Source organism: Pleurodeles waltl, chromosome 5, assembly GCF_031143425.1.
Source record: "Pleurodeles waltl isolate 20211129_DDA chromosome 5, aPleWal1.hap1.20221129, whole genome shotgun sequence".
Taxonomy (NCBI): Eukaryota; Metazoa; Chordata; class Amphibia; order Caudata; family Salamandridae; genus Pleurodeles; species Pleurodeles waltl.
In genome coordinates, this window is record NC_090444.1 from 65,797,312 (window position 1) to 65,811,420 (window position 14,109).

The following is a 14,109-nucleotide window of genomic DNA, read 5'->3' on the forward strand; positions in this document are numbered from 1 at the left end:
TGCAAATGCTTGGGTTTTTTTTTTTCCTTCAGTTTTGGTCCCTCGTATTCGGAACCAGCTGCCTGCCTCCATCTTGTAGATTGTAATTAAAAATTGTCTCTGTAAGGCTCTTAGCAACAAGAAACTGGCAAACATTGCACTGATAAATGCATCACTCATCCATGGACAACCCTTGCTGTCAAACCGGTCTATAGTAGGGAGTTTATTTGTTGGATTGAATCCTTATGCGGAGCTCTTGGTCAGGTATTTCCCAGACAGTGCATTGAGGGCCAGTGGAGCCCACCCTGAATTCCTTTAAATAAGAAGCATAGAGAGTCATTGCTTGTTGTAAGGAAATGCCTCCTTGGCATGGTTACCCCCCCTGACTTTTTGCCTTTGCTAATGCTCTGTTTTGAATTGAAAGTGTGCTGAGGCCTGCTAACCAGGCCCCAGCACCAGTGTTCTTTCCCTAACCTGTACTTTTGATTCCACAATTGGTACACCCTGGCATCCAGGTAAGTCCCTTGTAACTGGTACCCCTGGTACTAAGGGCCCTGATGCCAGGGAAGGTCTCTAAGGGCTGCAGCATGTATTATGCCACCCTGGGGACCCCTCACTCAGCACAGACACACTGCTTGCCAGCTTGTGTGTGCTGGTGAGGACAAAACGAGTAAGTCGACATGGCACTCCCCTCAGGGTGCCATGCCAGCCTCTCACTGCCTATGCAGTATAGGTAAGACACCCCTCTAGCAGGCCTTACAGCCCTAAGGCAGGGTGCACTATACCATAGGTGAGGGCACCAGTGCATGAGCACTGTGCCCCTACAGTGTCTAAGCCAAACCTTAGACATTGTAAGTGCAGGGTAGCCATAAGAGTATATGGTCTGGGAGTCTGTCAAACACGAACTCCACAGCACCATAATGGCTACACTGAAAACTGGGAAGTTTGGTATCAAACTTTTCAGCACACTAAATGCACACTGATGCCAGTGTACATTTTATTGTAAAATACACCCCAGAGGGCACCTTAGAGGTGCCCCCTGAAACCTTAACCAACTACCTGTGTAGGCTGACTGGTTTTAGCAGCCTGCCACACTCGAGACATGTTGCTGGCCACATGGGGAGAGTGCCTTTGTCACTCTGTGGCCAGTAACAAAGCCTGCACTGGGTGGAGATGCTATCCCCTCCCCCAGGCAGGAGCTGTAACACCTGGCGGTGAGCCTCAAAGGCTCACCCCCTTTGTTCCAGCACCACAGGGCACTCCAGCTAGTGGAGTTGCCCGCCCCCTCCGGCCACGGCCCCACTTTTGGCGGCAAGGCTGGGGGAGATAATGAGAATAACAAGGAGGAGTCACTGGCCAGTCAGGACAGCCCCTAAGGTGTCCTGAGCTGAGGTGACTCTAACTTTTAGAAATCCTCCATCTTGCAGATGGAGGATTCCCCCAATAGGGATAGGAATGTGACCCCCTCCCCTTGGGAGGAGGCACAAAGAGGCTGTACCCACCCTCCGGGCTAGTAGCCATTGGCTACTAACCCCCCAGACCTAAACACGCCCTTAAATTTAGTATTTAAGGGCTCCCCTGAACCTAAGAAATCAGATTCCTGCAACTTACTAAGAAGAGGACTGCTGAGCTGAAAAACCCCTGCAGAGAAGACGGAGACACCAACTGCTTTGGCCACAGCCCTACCGGCCTGTCTCCCTCCTTCAGAAGAAAACTGCTCCAGCGACGCTTTCCCCAGGACCAGCGACCTCTGAATCCTCAGAGAACTGCCCTGCTTCCAAAAGACCAAGAAACTCCCGAGAACAGCGGCATTGTTCAACAAAGACTGCAACTTTGTTTCCAGAGGAGCAGATTTAAAGACCCCTGCAATCCCCGCAAGAAGCGCGAGACTTGCAACACTGCACCAGGTGACCCTGACTCGACTGGTGGAGAACCAATGCTACAGGGAGGACCCCCCCCCCCCCCCCCCCCGGCGACTCGGAGACTGTGAGTAACCAAAGTTGTCCCCACAGCGACGCCTGCAGAGGGAATCCCAAGGCTCCCCCTGACCGCGACTGTCTGAACTGTCTGAATCTAAGATCCCTACGCCTGGAAAAGACCCTGCACCCGCAGCCCCCAGGACCTGAAGGATCGGAACTCCAGTGCAGGAGTGACCCCCCAGGAGGCCCTCTCCCTTGCCCAGGAGGTGGCTACCCCAAGGAGCCCCCCCTTGCCTGCCTGCATCGCTGAAGAGACCCCTTGGTCTCTCATTGAAACCTATTGAAAACCCGACGCGTGTTTGCACACTGCACCCGGCCGCCCCCGTGCTGCTGAGGGTGTACTTTCTGTGCTGACTTGTGTCCCCCCCTGTGCCCTACAAAACCCCCCTGGTCTGCCCTCCGAAGACGCGGGTACTTACCTGCTGGCAGACTGGAACCGGGGCCTATGTGTTTTGGGCACCACTTTGAACTCTGCACGTGACCGGCCCTTAGCTGCTGGTGTGGTAACTTTGGGGTTGCTCTGAACCCCCAACGGTGGGCTTCCTTGGACCCCAATTTGAACCCCGTAGGTGGTTTACTTACCTGCAAGAACTAACAATAACTTACCTCCCCCAGGAACTGTTGAAAATTGCAGTGTGTCCACTTTTAAAATAGCTGTCTGTGTTTTATGTAAAAAGTATATATGCTATTGTGATTATTCAAAGTTCCTAAAGTACTTACCTGCAATACCTTTCAAATGAGATATTACATGTAGAATTTGAACCTGTAGTTCCTAAAATAAACTAAGAAAATATATTTTTCTATACAAAAACCTATTGGCTGGAATTGTCTGAGTGTGTGTTCCTCATTTATTGCCTGTGTGTATGTACAACAAATGCTTAACACTACTCCTTTGATAAGCCTACTGCTCGACCACACTACCACAAAATAGAGCATTACAATTATCTCTTTTTGCCACTATCTTACCTCTAAGGGGAACCCTTGGACTCTGTGCATACTATTCCTTACTTTGAAATAGTGCATACAGAGCCAACTTCCTACACTTGTGAAAAGTAAAGCGTATGTATACCATAAACTTTTTTTTTTTTTTTTTTTACTTTTTTTTTTTTTTTGGGTGGGGGAGAGGAGAGAGGAACAATCTTAAGAAAGGTTAAGGTGTCTGCCTAAACCATGTAATCTCAGTGTTTCACAATAGTATAGAGACTTTGGCCAGGTCTCTGACCTTCTTAACCAACATTTGACTGGGCAACAGTGGGTTACTGTGCTTATTATGTAATCCTGTGGGTACTTCCTGGCAGCTATCTCTAGCTGTACCCCATAGTAGAGAAAATCTGTTGTTGTGAATGATGGGAAGTTGGTCTGGCTGATTAACCTAGCCCCAGGAAGTAGTTGCAGGCATAACACAAACTGCTGGAAGAGAAAAACAGTAAGCAGGTCTCTCCACTTGTAGGAGTGATAGCAGTCGACAAAAGGCTAGCATTGGCATAGCTAGTTGGTTGGGTGTGTGTAGGAAGTTGCCTCTGTATGTGCTATTTCAAAGTAAGGAATAGCATGCACAGAGTCCAAGGGTTCCCCTTAGAGGTAAAATAGTGGTAAAAATAGATAATACTAATGCTCTATTTTGTGGTAGTGTGGTCGAGCAGTAGGCTTATCCAAGGAGTAGTGTTAAGCATTTGTTGTACATACACATAGACAATAAATGAGGTACACACAGTCAGAGACAAATCCAGCCAATAGGTTTTGTATAGAAAAATATCTTTTCTTAGTTTATTTTAAGAACCACAGGTTCAAATTTAACATGTAATATCTTGTTTGAAAGGTATTGCAGGTAAGTACATTAGGAACTTTGAATCATTTCAATTGCATGTCTACTTTTCAAGTTATTGACAAATAGCTACTTTAAAAGTGGACACTTAGTGCAATTTTCACAGTTCCTGGGGGAGGTAAGTTTTTGTTAGTTTTACCAGGTAAGTAAGACACTTACAGGGTTCAGTTCTTGGTCCAAGGTAGCCCACCGTTGGGGGTTCAGAGCAACCCCAAAGTTACCACACCAGCAGCTCAGGGCCGGTCAGGTGCAGAGTTCAAAGTGGTGCCCAAAACGCATAGGCTATAATGGAGAGAAGGGGGTGCCCCGGTTCCGGTCTGCTTGCAGGTAAGTACCCGCGTCCTCGGAGGGCAGACCAGGGGGGTTTTGTAGGGCACCGGGGGGGACACAAGCCCACACAGAAATTTCACCCTCAGCGGCGCGGGGGCGGCCGGGTGCAGTGTTAGAACAAGCGTCGGGTTCGCAATGTAAGTCAATGAGAGATCAAGGGATCTCTTCAGCGCTGCAGGCAGGCAAGGGGGGGGCTTCCTCGGGGAAACCTCCACTTGGGCAAGGGAGAGGGACTCCTGGGGGTCACTTCTGCAGTGAAAGTCCGGTCCTTCAGGTCCTGGGGGCTGCGGGTGCAGGGTCTTTTCCAGGCGTCGGGACTTAGGTTTCAGAGAGTCGCGGTCAGGGGAAGCCTCGGGATTCCCTCTGCAGGCGGCGCTGTGGGGGCTCAGGGGGGACAGGTTTTGGTACTCCCAGTCGTAGAGTAGTCCGGGGGTCCTCCCTGAGGTGTTGGTTCTCCACCAGCCGAGTCGGGGTCGCCGGGTGCAGTGTTGCAAGTCTCACGCTTCTTGCGGGGAGTTGCAGGGTTCTTTAAAGCTGCTTCTTGAAACAAAGTTGCAGTATTTTTGGAGCAGGTCCGCTGTCCTCGGGAGTTTCTTGTCGTCGTCGAAGCAGGGCAGTCCTCAGAGGATTCAGAGGTCGCTGGTCCCTTTGGAAGGCGTTGCTGGAGCAGAGTTCTTTGGAAGGCAGGAGACAGGCCGGTGAGTTTCTGGAGCCAAGGCAGTTGTTGTCTTCTGGTCTTCCTCTGCAGGGGTTTTCAGCTAGGCAGTCCTTCTTCTTGTTGTTGCAGGAATCTAATTTTCTAGGGTTCAGGGTAGCCCTTAAATACTAAATTTAAGGGCGTGTTTAGGTCTGGGGGGTTAGTAGCCAATGGCTACTAGCCCTGAGGGTGGGTACACCCTCTTTGCGCCTCCTCGCAAGGGGAGGGGGTCACAATCCTAACCCTATTGGGGGAATCCTCTATCTGCAAGATGGAGGATTTCTAAAAGTTAGTCACCTCAGCTCAGGACACCTTAGGGGCTGTCCTGACTGGTCAGTGACTCCTCCTTGTTATTCTCATTATTTTCTCCAGCCTTGCCGCCAAAAGTGGGGGCCGGGGCCGGAGGGGGCGGGCAACTCCACTAGCTGGAGTGTCCTGCGGTGCTGTGACAAAGGGGTGAGCCTTTGAGGCTCACCGCCAGGTGTTACAGCTCCTGCCTGGGGGAGGTGTTAGCATCTCCACCCAGTGCAGGCTTTGTTACTGGCCTCAGAGTGGCAAAGGCACTCTCCCCATGGGGCCAGCAACATGTCTCTAGTGTGGCAGGCTGCTGGAACTAGTCAGCCTACACAGACAGTCGGTTAAGTTTCAGGGGGCACCTCTAAGGTGCCCTCTGGGGTGTATTTTGCAATAAAATGTACCCTGGCATCAGTGTGCATTTATTGTGCTGAGAAGTTTGATACCAAACTTCCCAGTTTTCAGTGTAGCCATTATGGTGCTGTGGAGTTCGTGTTTGACAAACTCCCAGACCATATACTCTTATGGCTACCCTGCACTTACAATGTCTAAGGTTTTGTTTAGACACTGTAGGGGTACCATGCTCATGCACTGGTACCCTCACCTATGGTATAGTGCACCCTGCCTTAGGGCTGTAAGGCCTGCTAGAGGGGTGACTGACCTATACTTGCATAGGCAGTGAGAGGCGGGCATGGCACCCTGAGGGGAGTGCCATGTCGACTTACTCGTTTTGTCCTCACTAGCACACACAAGCTGGCAAGCAGTGTGTCTGTGCTGAGTGAGAGGTCTCCAGGGTGGCATAAGACATGCTGCAGCCCTTAGAGACCTTCCTTGGCATCAGGGCCCTTGGTACTAGAAGTACCAGTTACAAGGGACTTATCTGGATGCCAGGGTCTGCCAATTGTGGATACAAAAGTACAGGTTAGGGAAAGAACACTGGTGCTGGGGCCTGGTTAGCAGGCCTCAGCACACTTTCAATTGTAAACATAGCATCAGCAAAGGCAAGAAGTCAGGGGGCAACCATGCCAAGGAGGCATTTCCTTACAGTGTGCATTTTGGTTATAAGCCATAACTGTTACCAATGCTGATGCTTGTGCGCCCCTCCCCCATTTTTTTTTTGTTTAATTAAGAAAATTTAAGATTTTATAGAAATTGAATCTAATTCTACTTGGGTTTATTACAAGTTTTCAGCGTCTGTCTTCTGTTCGCATATTTTATTTGATATCATGTTCATCTCTTTAAAGTGTTTTATGTGGGGGCAGAGCCAAGATAGCGAGGTTGGATGCGAGGCACTCTCCTCCATCCAGGCCTACCTGGTTTAAGACCTTCCCTAGTGGTCATGATGATCTTCGCAGAATGACACCTGTGGTGCTACGGGCAGGCCTGCTGAAGGATGCCGGTGGTGGCCTTGTGAACATCAGAGTCCGAGAGGAGACCTAACACTTCACAACCAAGATGACGGGTAGCCCCACAGCCCTGGACAGAGCCATGTGGCCCTGATGGTCGATCTTCTTCCATCAGCGAGAGGGAGTCCAGAGTCCCTGATGCTGCACAGGTCATGGGAGCATCTTTGGGGTCCAAAACAAAGTGGGAATGAGAGACTGGCTGGGAAAGTCTGGGTTCGACTAGATGCCCTGAGCAGTAGGTGGGGCCATGGGAGTGAATAGTCACCCCTGTACCCGGTACACCTGAAAAAGGAAGAGGCCCAGGCCTGAGCCCAAAGACCTTCCAACCTTGTTGAAGAGAAATGGGCTGCAGCGGAAAAGAAGGGCTTCAGCCTGATCTGGTGCTACGCTGGAGTAAGACAGCCCTGATGACTTGGGAACGAAGGGGCAAGTCAGAAACCCTGGAGTTTGTGGATGTGCCAAATGAGGAAGTACCAACCCATCCAAGCACTAGGGGGCTCGAAGCAGCAAAGAATACTTGGGGACACTGCAGACGTGATGCTTAGACTAATGTGGGGTTGGGGGAAGAGGGGCTATTCCTTGGCTTCCCCGCCCAGAGAACTTTGATTTCAACAGAAGAAAGCCTCAACTGTGCCTCCTCTGTGCTCATTCATGGTGGATCTCTTCCTAGCGCAGGTGACCTTCTTTGATCCAAGAGCGGAATCTAGGGAGACATCCTGAGCCTCAAGCAAGACATCACATAGCTGGGAAACTGGGTTCAAATGCTAGAGACCACATGAGATGCCAGAGTAGTAGTACTCTAAGCTCTATGAATGGAGGGTATCTCCATGAAGGAGCAAGTGGTGCATTTACGGGCACACCCAAAAGGACATTGAAAACTGCTTGAGGAGGAAAATCCTAAGAATTAAAGGGGCTCCAACAAACCTGGATGGAGACATGGCAGGTGTTTACAATAAGCTCTTCAGATGCACCCTTCTGCACCTTCTGGAGGAGGACACTATGCTGTTCTATACGCATCATGTGGGTAAGGGCATTGAGCAGGGAGCCAAGCCCTTGAGATATTGGCCTGCCTTCAGTACCTAAAACAGTAGGAATACATCATGGCAATGGCTAGGGCCATGGGACAGAATGAGTTTGAAGGCAATACGATTGCATTTCATCAGGATTTGTCAGCCTTCAGACTGTAAAAGCATCAAGAGGTTGCAGGTGGTCACAAATTACATAAGAAGCAAAGAGTCCTAATCAGGGAAATGAAAGGGGCTATGATTGACCACTATGGGAGTGTCTTTTTGGGGCACATGCTTTGCAAAGGTCAGAGACAGAAGGAAATAGCAGCAGTACTTAGAAGATCAAGTTAACTAGAAAGGACACTCAAAGGGCTCTTACACAAGATTTGCCTTCAAGATTTGTCAGTGTGCACTGGAGGTCTTTCGATATAGATGGGGGAAACTATGTTTTAAAACAAAGGTGGGAACAGGGTAGGGAAACTATTAGTCTGTAAGCTGCACCAGTTGAGTGATGGATCATGCCTCTGCCGTCAAGAGCATTGAATACCACATACACAGGCATGAAACAAAAGCCCTTCAGGAGTTTTACCAAACATTCTATACAGCAGCAAGACTTATCTAGACTGACTGATTTCCAGGAAGCCTGGATCAGCCAATCCTTACTTTTTTATGGGGTAGATGACCTTTGGCAATAACACCATCGATGCAAGACACCTAAATTACAATCCTTGCAAAGCCACTCATGCTGGCCATCCTCCCTGATAACGTAAAAGCAAGCTGTGGATGAGAATTCTGGCAAACAGACTTGGGCACCTACATGCAGAGTTCAGGCCAGATCCAGAATTAATGGAGAATCAACTGTCCCATCCAGGGGGCGGGGAGTGGAGTTAGATGGCTGATAAAAAAAAAAATATCAAGGTTGAGAAGATTGGCCATAACGAGCAGAAGCTCTGAATGTATGCAGATTATGTACTAATGCCCCTGCAGACTTGGGACGCTCCACTCTGGGGAATAGTGGAAGCCTTGCAGTTATAGACCGCCCCATTAATTAGTTTGAATTTGCAGAAGTTGCAGATAGCTCAGTCTCTGCCTCCTAGATGCACAAAAGGAACACCTGAAGCACAGATGTCCCATCCAGTGGGCAAGAAATACTATACATTATCTGGGGATAAAACTATTGTCCTGTTTGTCTAAGACAGCACACAAGAATTATTGCCGTCTGATGAAAATACTGAGGATTAACTTCAAGTGCTGGCATACAGAAGGCCTTTCTTGGCTGGGATGATTGGCAGTGACCTGAAGACATCGTTACCCTGGTTCTTATTTATAGCACATAACAGCCTTCTAAATACATCAAACACAGATCTAACCTACACTAGTGACCAAAATAATGTACTACCCCATCAAAGAATTCGACCTAGGGTTACCAAACATGGCCAACTACTGTTATGCATCACAACTCCACTATCTAGTGACGTAGAAAGCACTAATACTTTTATAGATCAGATTGTCATGGGGACACGTGGACGGTTCTCTGGATGCCCAGGAGACTGAGTATGTGACCTGTACTCTACCAGTAACGACGGCTACTCTGGCCGCATGGGACATCGTAGTAATCAAGACTGGGCTCTCCACTATCCCATCACTCCCATAATTGGTAATCTAGTTGTCTCAAAAACCTCTGGCCCTAGGCAATTACTATTTGTGGCTTAGAAGCTATGAGATGGGGGAAGAGTTGAAAGGACTGTTGTGGGGAGGTGGATTGGCGGGGGTGGGGGCGGTAGGAACAGGTCTTTGTTGTGGAATTTTCCTTTGGCTTCCCAGTTCCTTGCTGGTCATTGGATACAGGCCGGTGTAAGTGAGATTTAAATATATACAATAGACGTGTTCCATAAAGTGTGTGTTAGTGGCCTGGGAACAGGTAAATAGTCTAATGGTAAGATTATATTTATAATGTAGAACTAAATTGCAAGTAATTTTTGTTTTCCATACAACAAACATGCCTCCATTTCAGTTCTCTGAAAGTGACCGTGCAAGTACATTTTCAGTATGATAGAATCTTTGAAATGTATTTGCTTGATAGTTTTGTCCAGACCATGTACTTACACTCTTTTTAATTGACAGGAATGTAGTGAAGAGGAGGAAGAGGATGACAGCAGCGAGGAAGCAGAAAATGAAAATGAAGAGGATGAGGAGGAAGATAGTGAAGATGGAGAGGATGAGGATGATGAAGAGGAGGAAACCATGATGCCAGGGATGGAAGGAAAGGAGGAGGTGTGTAGCTCATCTAGTGGTGTTTGAGAGGGGGGGTAGGTTGCGGGGGGGGGGGTAGATTCACAATGAACCATTACCGAGTAGTTGGGATGTCTCAAACAGTGAAACACATTGTTGGAAACTGAGATTTATTTTTTAAAATTCTGGTTCCACTTTTGGAAAAGTTTCAGACTGTAAATGTGCCTGATTATCCTTGGTGAAAGAAAGTGGTTTGTTGCTGATCACACCACAGACCACAATAAGTGGGTGAAAAGCAATGCAGCTGTCACATTCTGTCTTTTTTTCCAGTCAACTCATCCAGGTATCAAGAAGCACTGGTAAAATATTTACTTAATTGCTTCTGTTATGTAGTACTATTGTATTCGCTACGTTTGTTTCCCTAAAACCATAAGAAAATCTTGAGCTCCTGGCAAAGTAACCTTTTTGTATTTTTATGTTCAGAGATGCTTGTAGCTGCGGTGCTGACTGATTCAGTTTACAAATGCCTACTCTGCTCTTTTTTGTTTATTTCATTTTAAGTTGGGAGTACTTATTGACTGAGGACTTCAATTTTAGGCATGTGGTGTGCAGGTGCCCTGCACCAACAAAAGGCTGTGACCCTACGCCTTCAATGTGCTATTTTGGCGACTGACCAGTAGTATTGTTTACATGGGAGATGCTGCAAGTCAGGGCTAAGAGCCTGGATTAATACTTGTGCCTTCATGTCGTACCAGTGAAACACATGGATCTTGGGCGTGGTTATTATTATTTTATAATGTACCGGTCATGTCTGATTCAACATTCCATCTGCACTTTGTTGAAGGATCACACCAACTTTCAAGTTTAGAAATAGCAGACTTTATCCTCCGCAAACTCCAAGAGTAGAGCACAGGACAGCAGCTCAGCAGATCTTGTGAAACCTCTGCATACACCAAGGAATTCCCCTTCTAAGGTACTGAGTGGTATGGCGATGAATAGCATTCTGAATACCTAACTGGATGTATGCGTTAACGGTCACAGCACAGATGTGACAAAGGCAGTCTATCCCTCCGTACAATTCTATTTTATCTTGAAAAGCTGGCATAGAGAAAAGGGGGCAAAGTACTTCATTGGCAGTGAGAGGTAACACCTTCAGGGCCGCACTTGGGATGGGCTTCTATGGATCTCAAAACACTTACCCAGATCTACCAGACTGGAGGCGGCAGTTTGGCAGCGAGGGATGAAAAACATCTAGCCCCTTCTAAACTAGTGGAGTTGAGGACTATAACGCCAGTTGCATGCTCCCGCCCCCTTTTTATAGGAGGACGGGGGTTGGAGTGTCTTGTGATGTGAGACTGAGTGGTCAATCTCCTCTTGCACTAGAGGATAGGAACCTGAAATCTGTACATTTCATAATGAAACCTTGGAATATGAATTAAGATTTTAATTTTTAAAAAAGTACCTGGACATGAGAAATAGTTCAAGAGAAACTGCTGTCACTTAAAAGAAAAAAGCCTGTACGCCTTGTCCAGGTTTTCCTAATGAAGCAGAAGCGAAGGACGCACCAAAACAAAGAGAACTTACGATGGGGGAAATTGAGTTGTGATTGTCCTGAGTCTGCAGAAAAAAAAAGAAAAAAAAAAACTCTGTGAAATTAGAATAGTAAGTTGACATGGAAGTACTACCCTACTGCATGTCGTCGGGTGCTGGCTGGTTGCACTGTTACAGAATCTGAATACTATTGAGCTGGACAGCTGCTAACACTACAGCAACCAGGAGGAAGAATTAACGTACTCTTGTGTGGCTGCTGCTATTGATAGTGTGATCCTGCTGGCTATTTCACCTTGCTCCTGAGAACTGGAAACCCACATTTATTTCAGTGTATTGTAGACAATGTGCTTTACAAGACAAGATAGTTTATATAATGTTGAATTCCGAATTGACTGTTTGTGAGGGAAAGGTTTCTTGATTTTGGAAGGCATTCTATAGTAAAACACTTTCCACTGCATCAGCTTTAAGTCAAGTTGGTATCCTATTCATCCTATCCGTATAGGGATCTACCACACGATCCTAGTGTTCCATGTACCCAACACCCAGGGTACATTGTTTGGGATTAGGGACACAAAGCTTTTCTGTTATTTTATCAACTGGACAAGTAGGCCCAAGCATGCGCAGCACAAAACCTTTGGCTGCCAGTTTACCATATCCCAGTATGGAATTGTGAAGGAGGGTTGTCATTTAACTCAGAATTTGTATCCAAATGCCATCTCATTTCTGTGAGACCTAGCAATGCAGTTGGCAGACCACAACATGAAGAAAAATGTTGCATGCGCTGTTTAAGAATGCGGGACTCTGTCCCCGTGTCCTGAGCAGTGCTTAACTTGTAAATAAAGATGTGCCAGTGCTTAAAGCTCTCCTCTGAAATACACGGCTGCTGCACTTGATGTGTGAGCACTGAATACTGAGGCAGCATAATGCTAAAGCCATTTTGGGCCTCTTCAATCCATTTACAGCCACTCCCTGCCCCTTCAGCTCACTCTTGCAGCTTTCTGCTTTCTCCCTTTGTGAAGCTTTTTTGTTCTTCTCTGCCTCAGTCTTTCCCATAGGAGTCTTTTTCTCACAGTAAATGCTGGAGGCACAAAAATAAGTGCCGGCCCTCATAAACAAGTTGTGGTGCTCAAGTTAAGCACTTGTCCTGGGTTTAGAAAAAAACCCAACATATAATGTAGCAGAATATGAATATCCTGCACACCCGACCCTTCTGAGGGCTCCTAAACTCTTCCTCCTCCAGCCAAAATAACAAAACTTGTTTTTCAAGTTGCGGGTCTCAGGCTACACCTGCATGACCAGCTAATGCTCTTGTGAGGCTTCTGTGGCCCCATTGAACAAAAGTTCAACACCCACCCCCACATCAGTAACATGAGTACTGCATAACAGTGTAAATGTTAAACAGTGAATCTTGCACTGTACCGCTGGACTACCATGGTACTGCGAAAAGAAATAGAAAAAATATGGTACTAAGATTTTGGCTTGCATTAAAAATTATAAATAAATGGAAATTCAAAGGAGGGAAAAAGTAAGGATTAAAATGAGTTTATAATTAGGCCATGTAATATTTTATAACTGTTGTGAAAAGAAACAACACTGAAATTCGGCATTTCATCTAATTTTCAGAAATGCTTGGCTATCTGGGGTAAAATAAATTTTACAGGTCTGTCGGTTACTGAAAGCTGGAAAGAGAAACTTGGCGCAGCAGGCATTTTGTTGATGCCGTTTTCAAAAATATACCACATGTTTTTGCACAACACGTTTCTCCTATTTTCCCAAAAACCATTTGCTGTATTTCTGCTATTCTCTTGGTTACCCTAAGTGGATTCCAAAAATCCTTGGTACCTTTTAGAATATTCAAATGCGGGAAAAGGATGCAGATGTGGCTTGGGTAACATTTGTGTTGGAAAAGTTACGAAGGCCTAAATGCGAACCTTCTCAAACATCAAAAAAGCTCTGCACTGGCTGGTGGTAGGTATGGGAGCCTCAACATTTAAGCGGTTATGAGAGGCCAAGAAGAAAATATAAATGATAGGTTTCTGCTGCAAAGTTAGCGATTGATCCTGGATCCCCTACTGCCAGCATACTAGTTCAATCAGAGCCATCATGTTCTTTATGGAACCGTTTACGCCATTGAATAAATGTTTAAGTTGCCAGGTAGTGCCGACGTAACTTTGCAACATTAAACCAGTCTGTCAAGAAAGTTTACAATTGTTAAACTTGCTTTTCTACTGCAAATCTTTTATTAGCCTTCCTTACTTTTCCAGTCCCTCTATGTAAGAAGAGCCAGAGGTGGGTTTTCTGTGACACTTTCTCCCTCGCCATTGGATTGAGCAGTGGCATCCTTTTCCATGTTCCTAGCTACTCCTGCAAACATCCTCCTTTTTAGCCTGGTTGACATGCGAATTTGGCCTGACGATAATAAGAGTATATATTTTGCACTTTGTTTTTCCATGATGGACATACCCTGCATTGGAAGCACCTCTTACTGTTACAAAGATTGTTCCCAAGAAATTCCAGGCCTAGCTGGCCTCACGCTGGGATTTTACAAACTTTTTTCCTGCAGATGTGATGGAGCTGGCTAACCTGTTTAGTGCCTTCTCTCCTAAAGTGGAGTGACACAATCTGTGCCAAAAGTGGATAAGAAAACGAAATACGGGACCACATAGAAATGTGGTGCCTACAGATGCTTAGCATTGCTGAGCATAGATGTAAAGGTTTTAGCTGCTAGGTTGGACACGATGCCTTTTTTGATAGTCAGAGCAGATTGGCTTTATGAAACTGACAAGGATGGGACATTACCAGGAGAGTT

General features: G+C 46.6%; 1 protein-coding gene across 1 annotated transcript in view; it reads left to right on the top strand.

Moving 5' to 3' along the window:
- The window catches only part of PPM1G (protein phosphatase, Mg2+/Mn2+ dependent 1G), a 217,583-nt gene that overhangs the window by 79,022 nt on the left and 124,452 nt on the right, over window positions 1-14,109 (top strand). Inside the window, exon 6 of the mRNA XM_069233575.1 lies at window positions 9,642-9,791. Coding sequence (XP_069089676.1) covers window positions 9,642-9,791 — 150 coding nt within the window. The remainder of the gene's footprint in view (window positions 1-9,641; window positions 9,792-14,109) is intronic.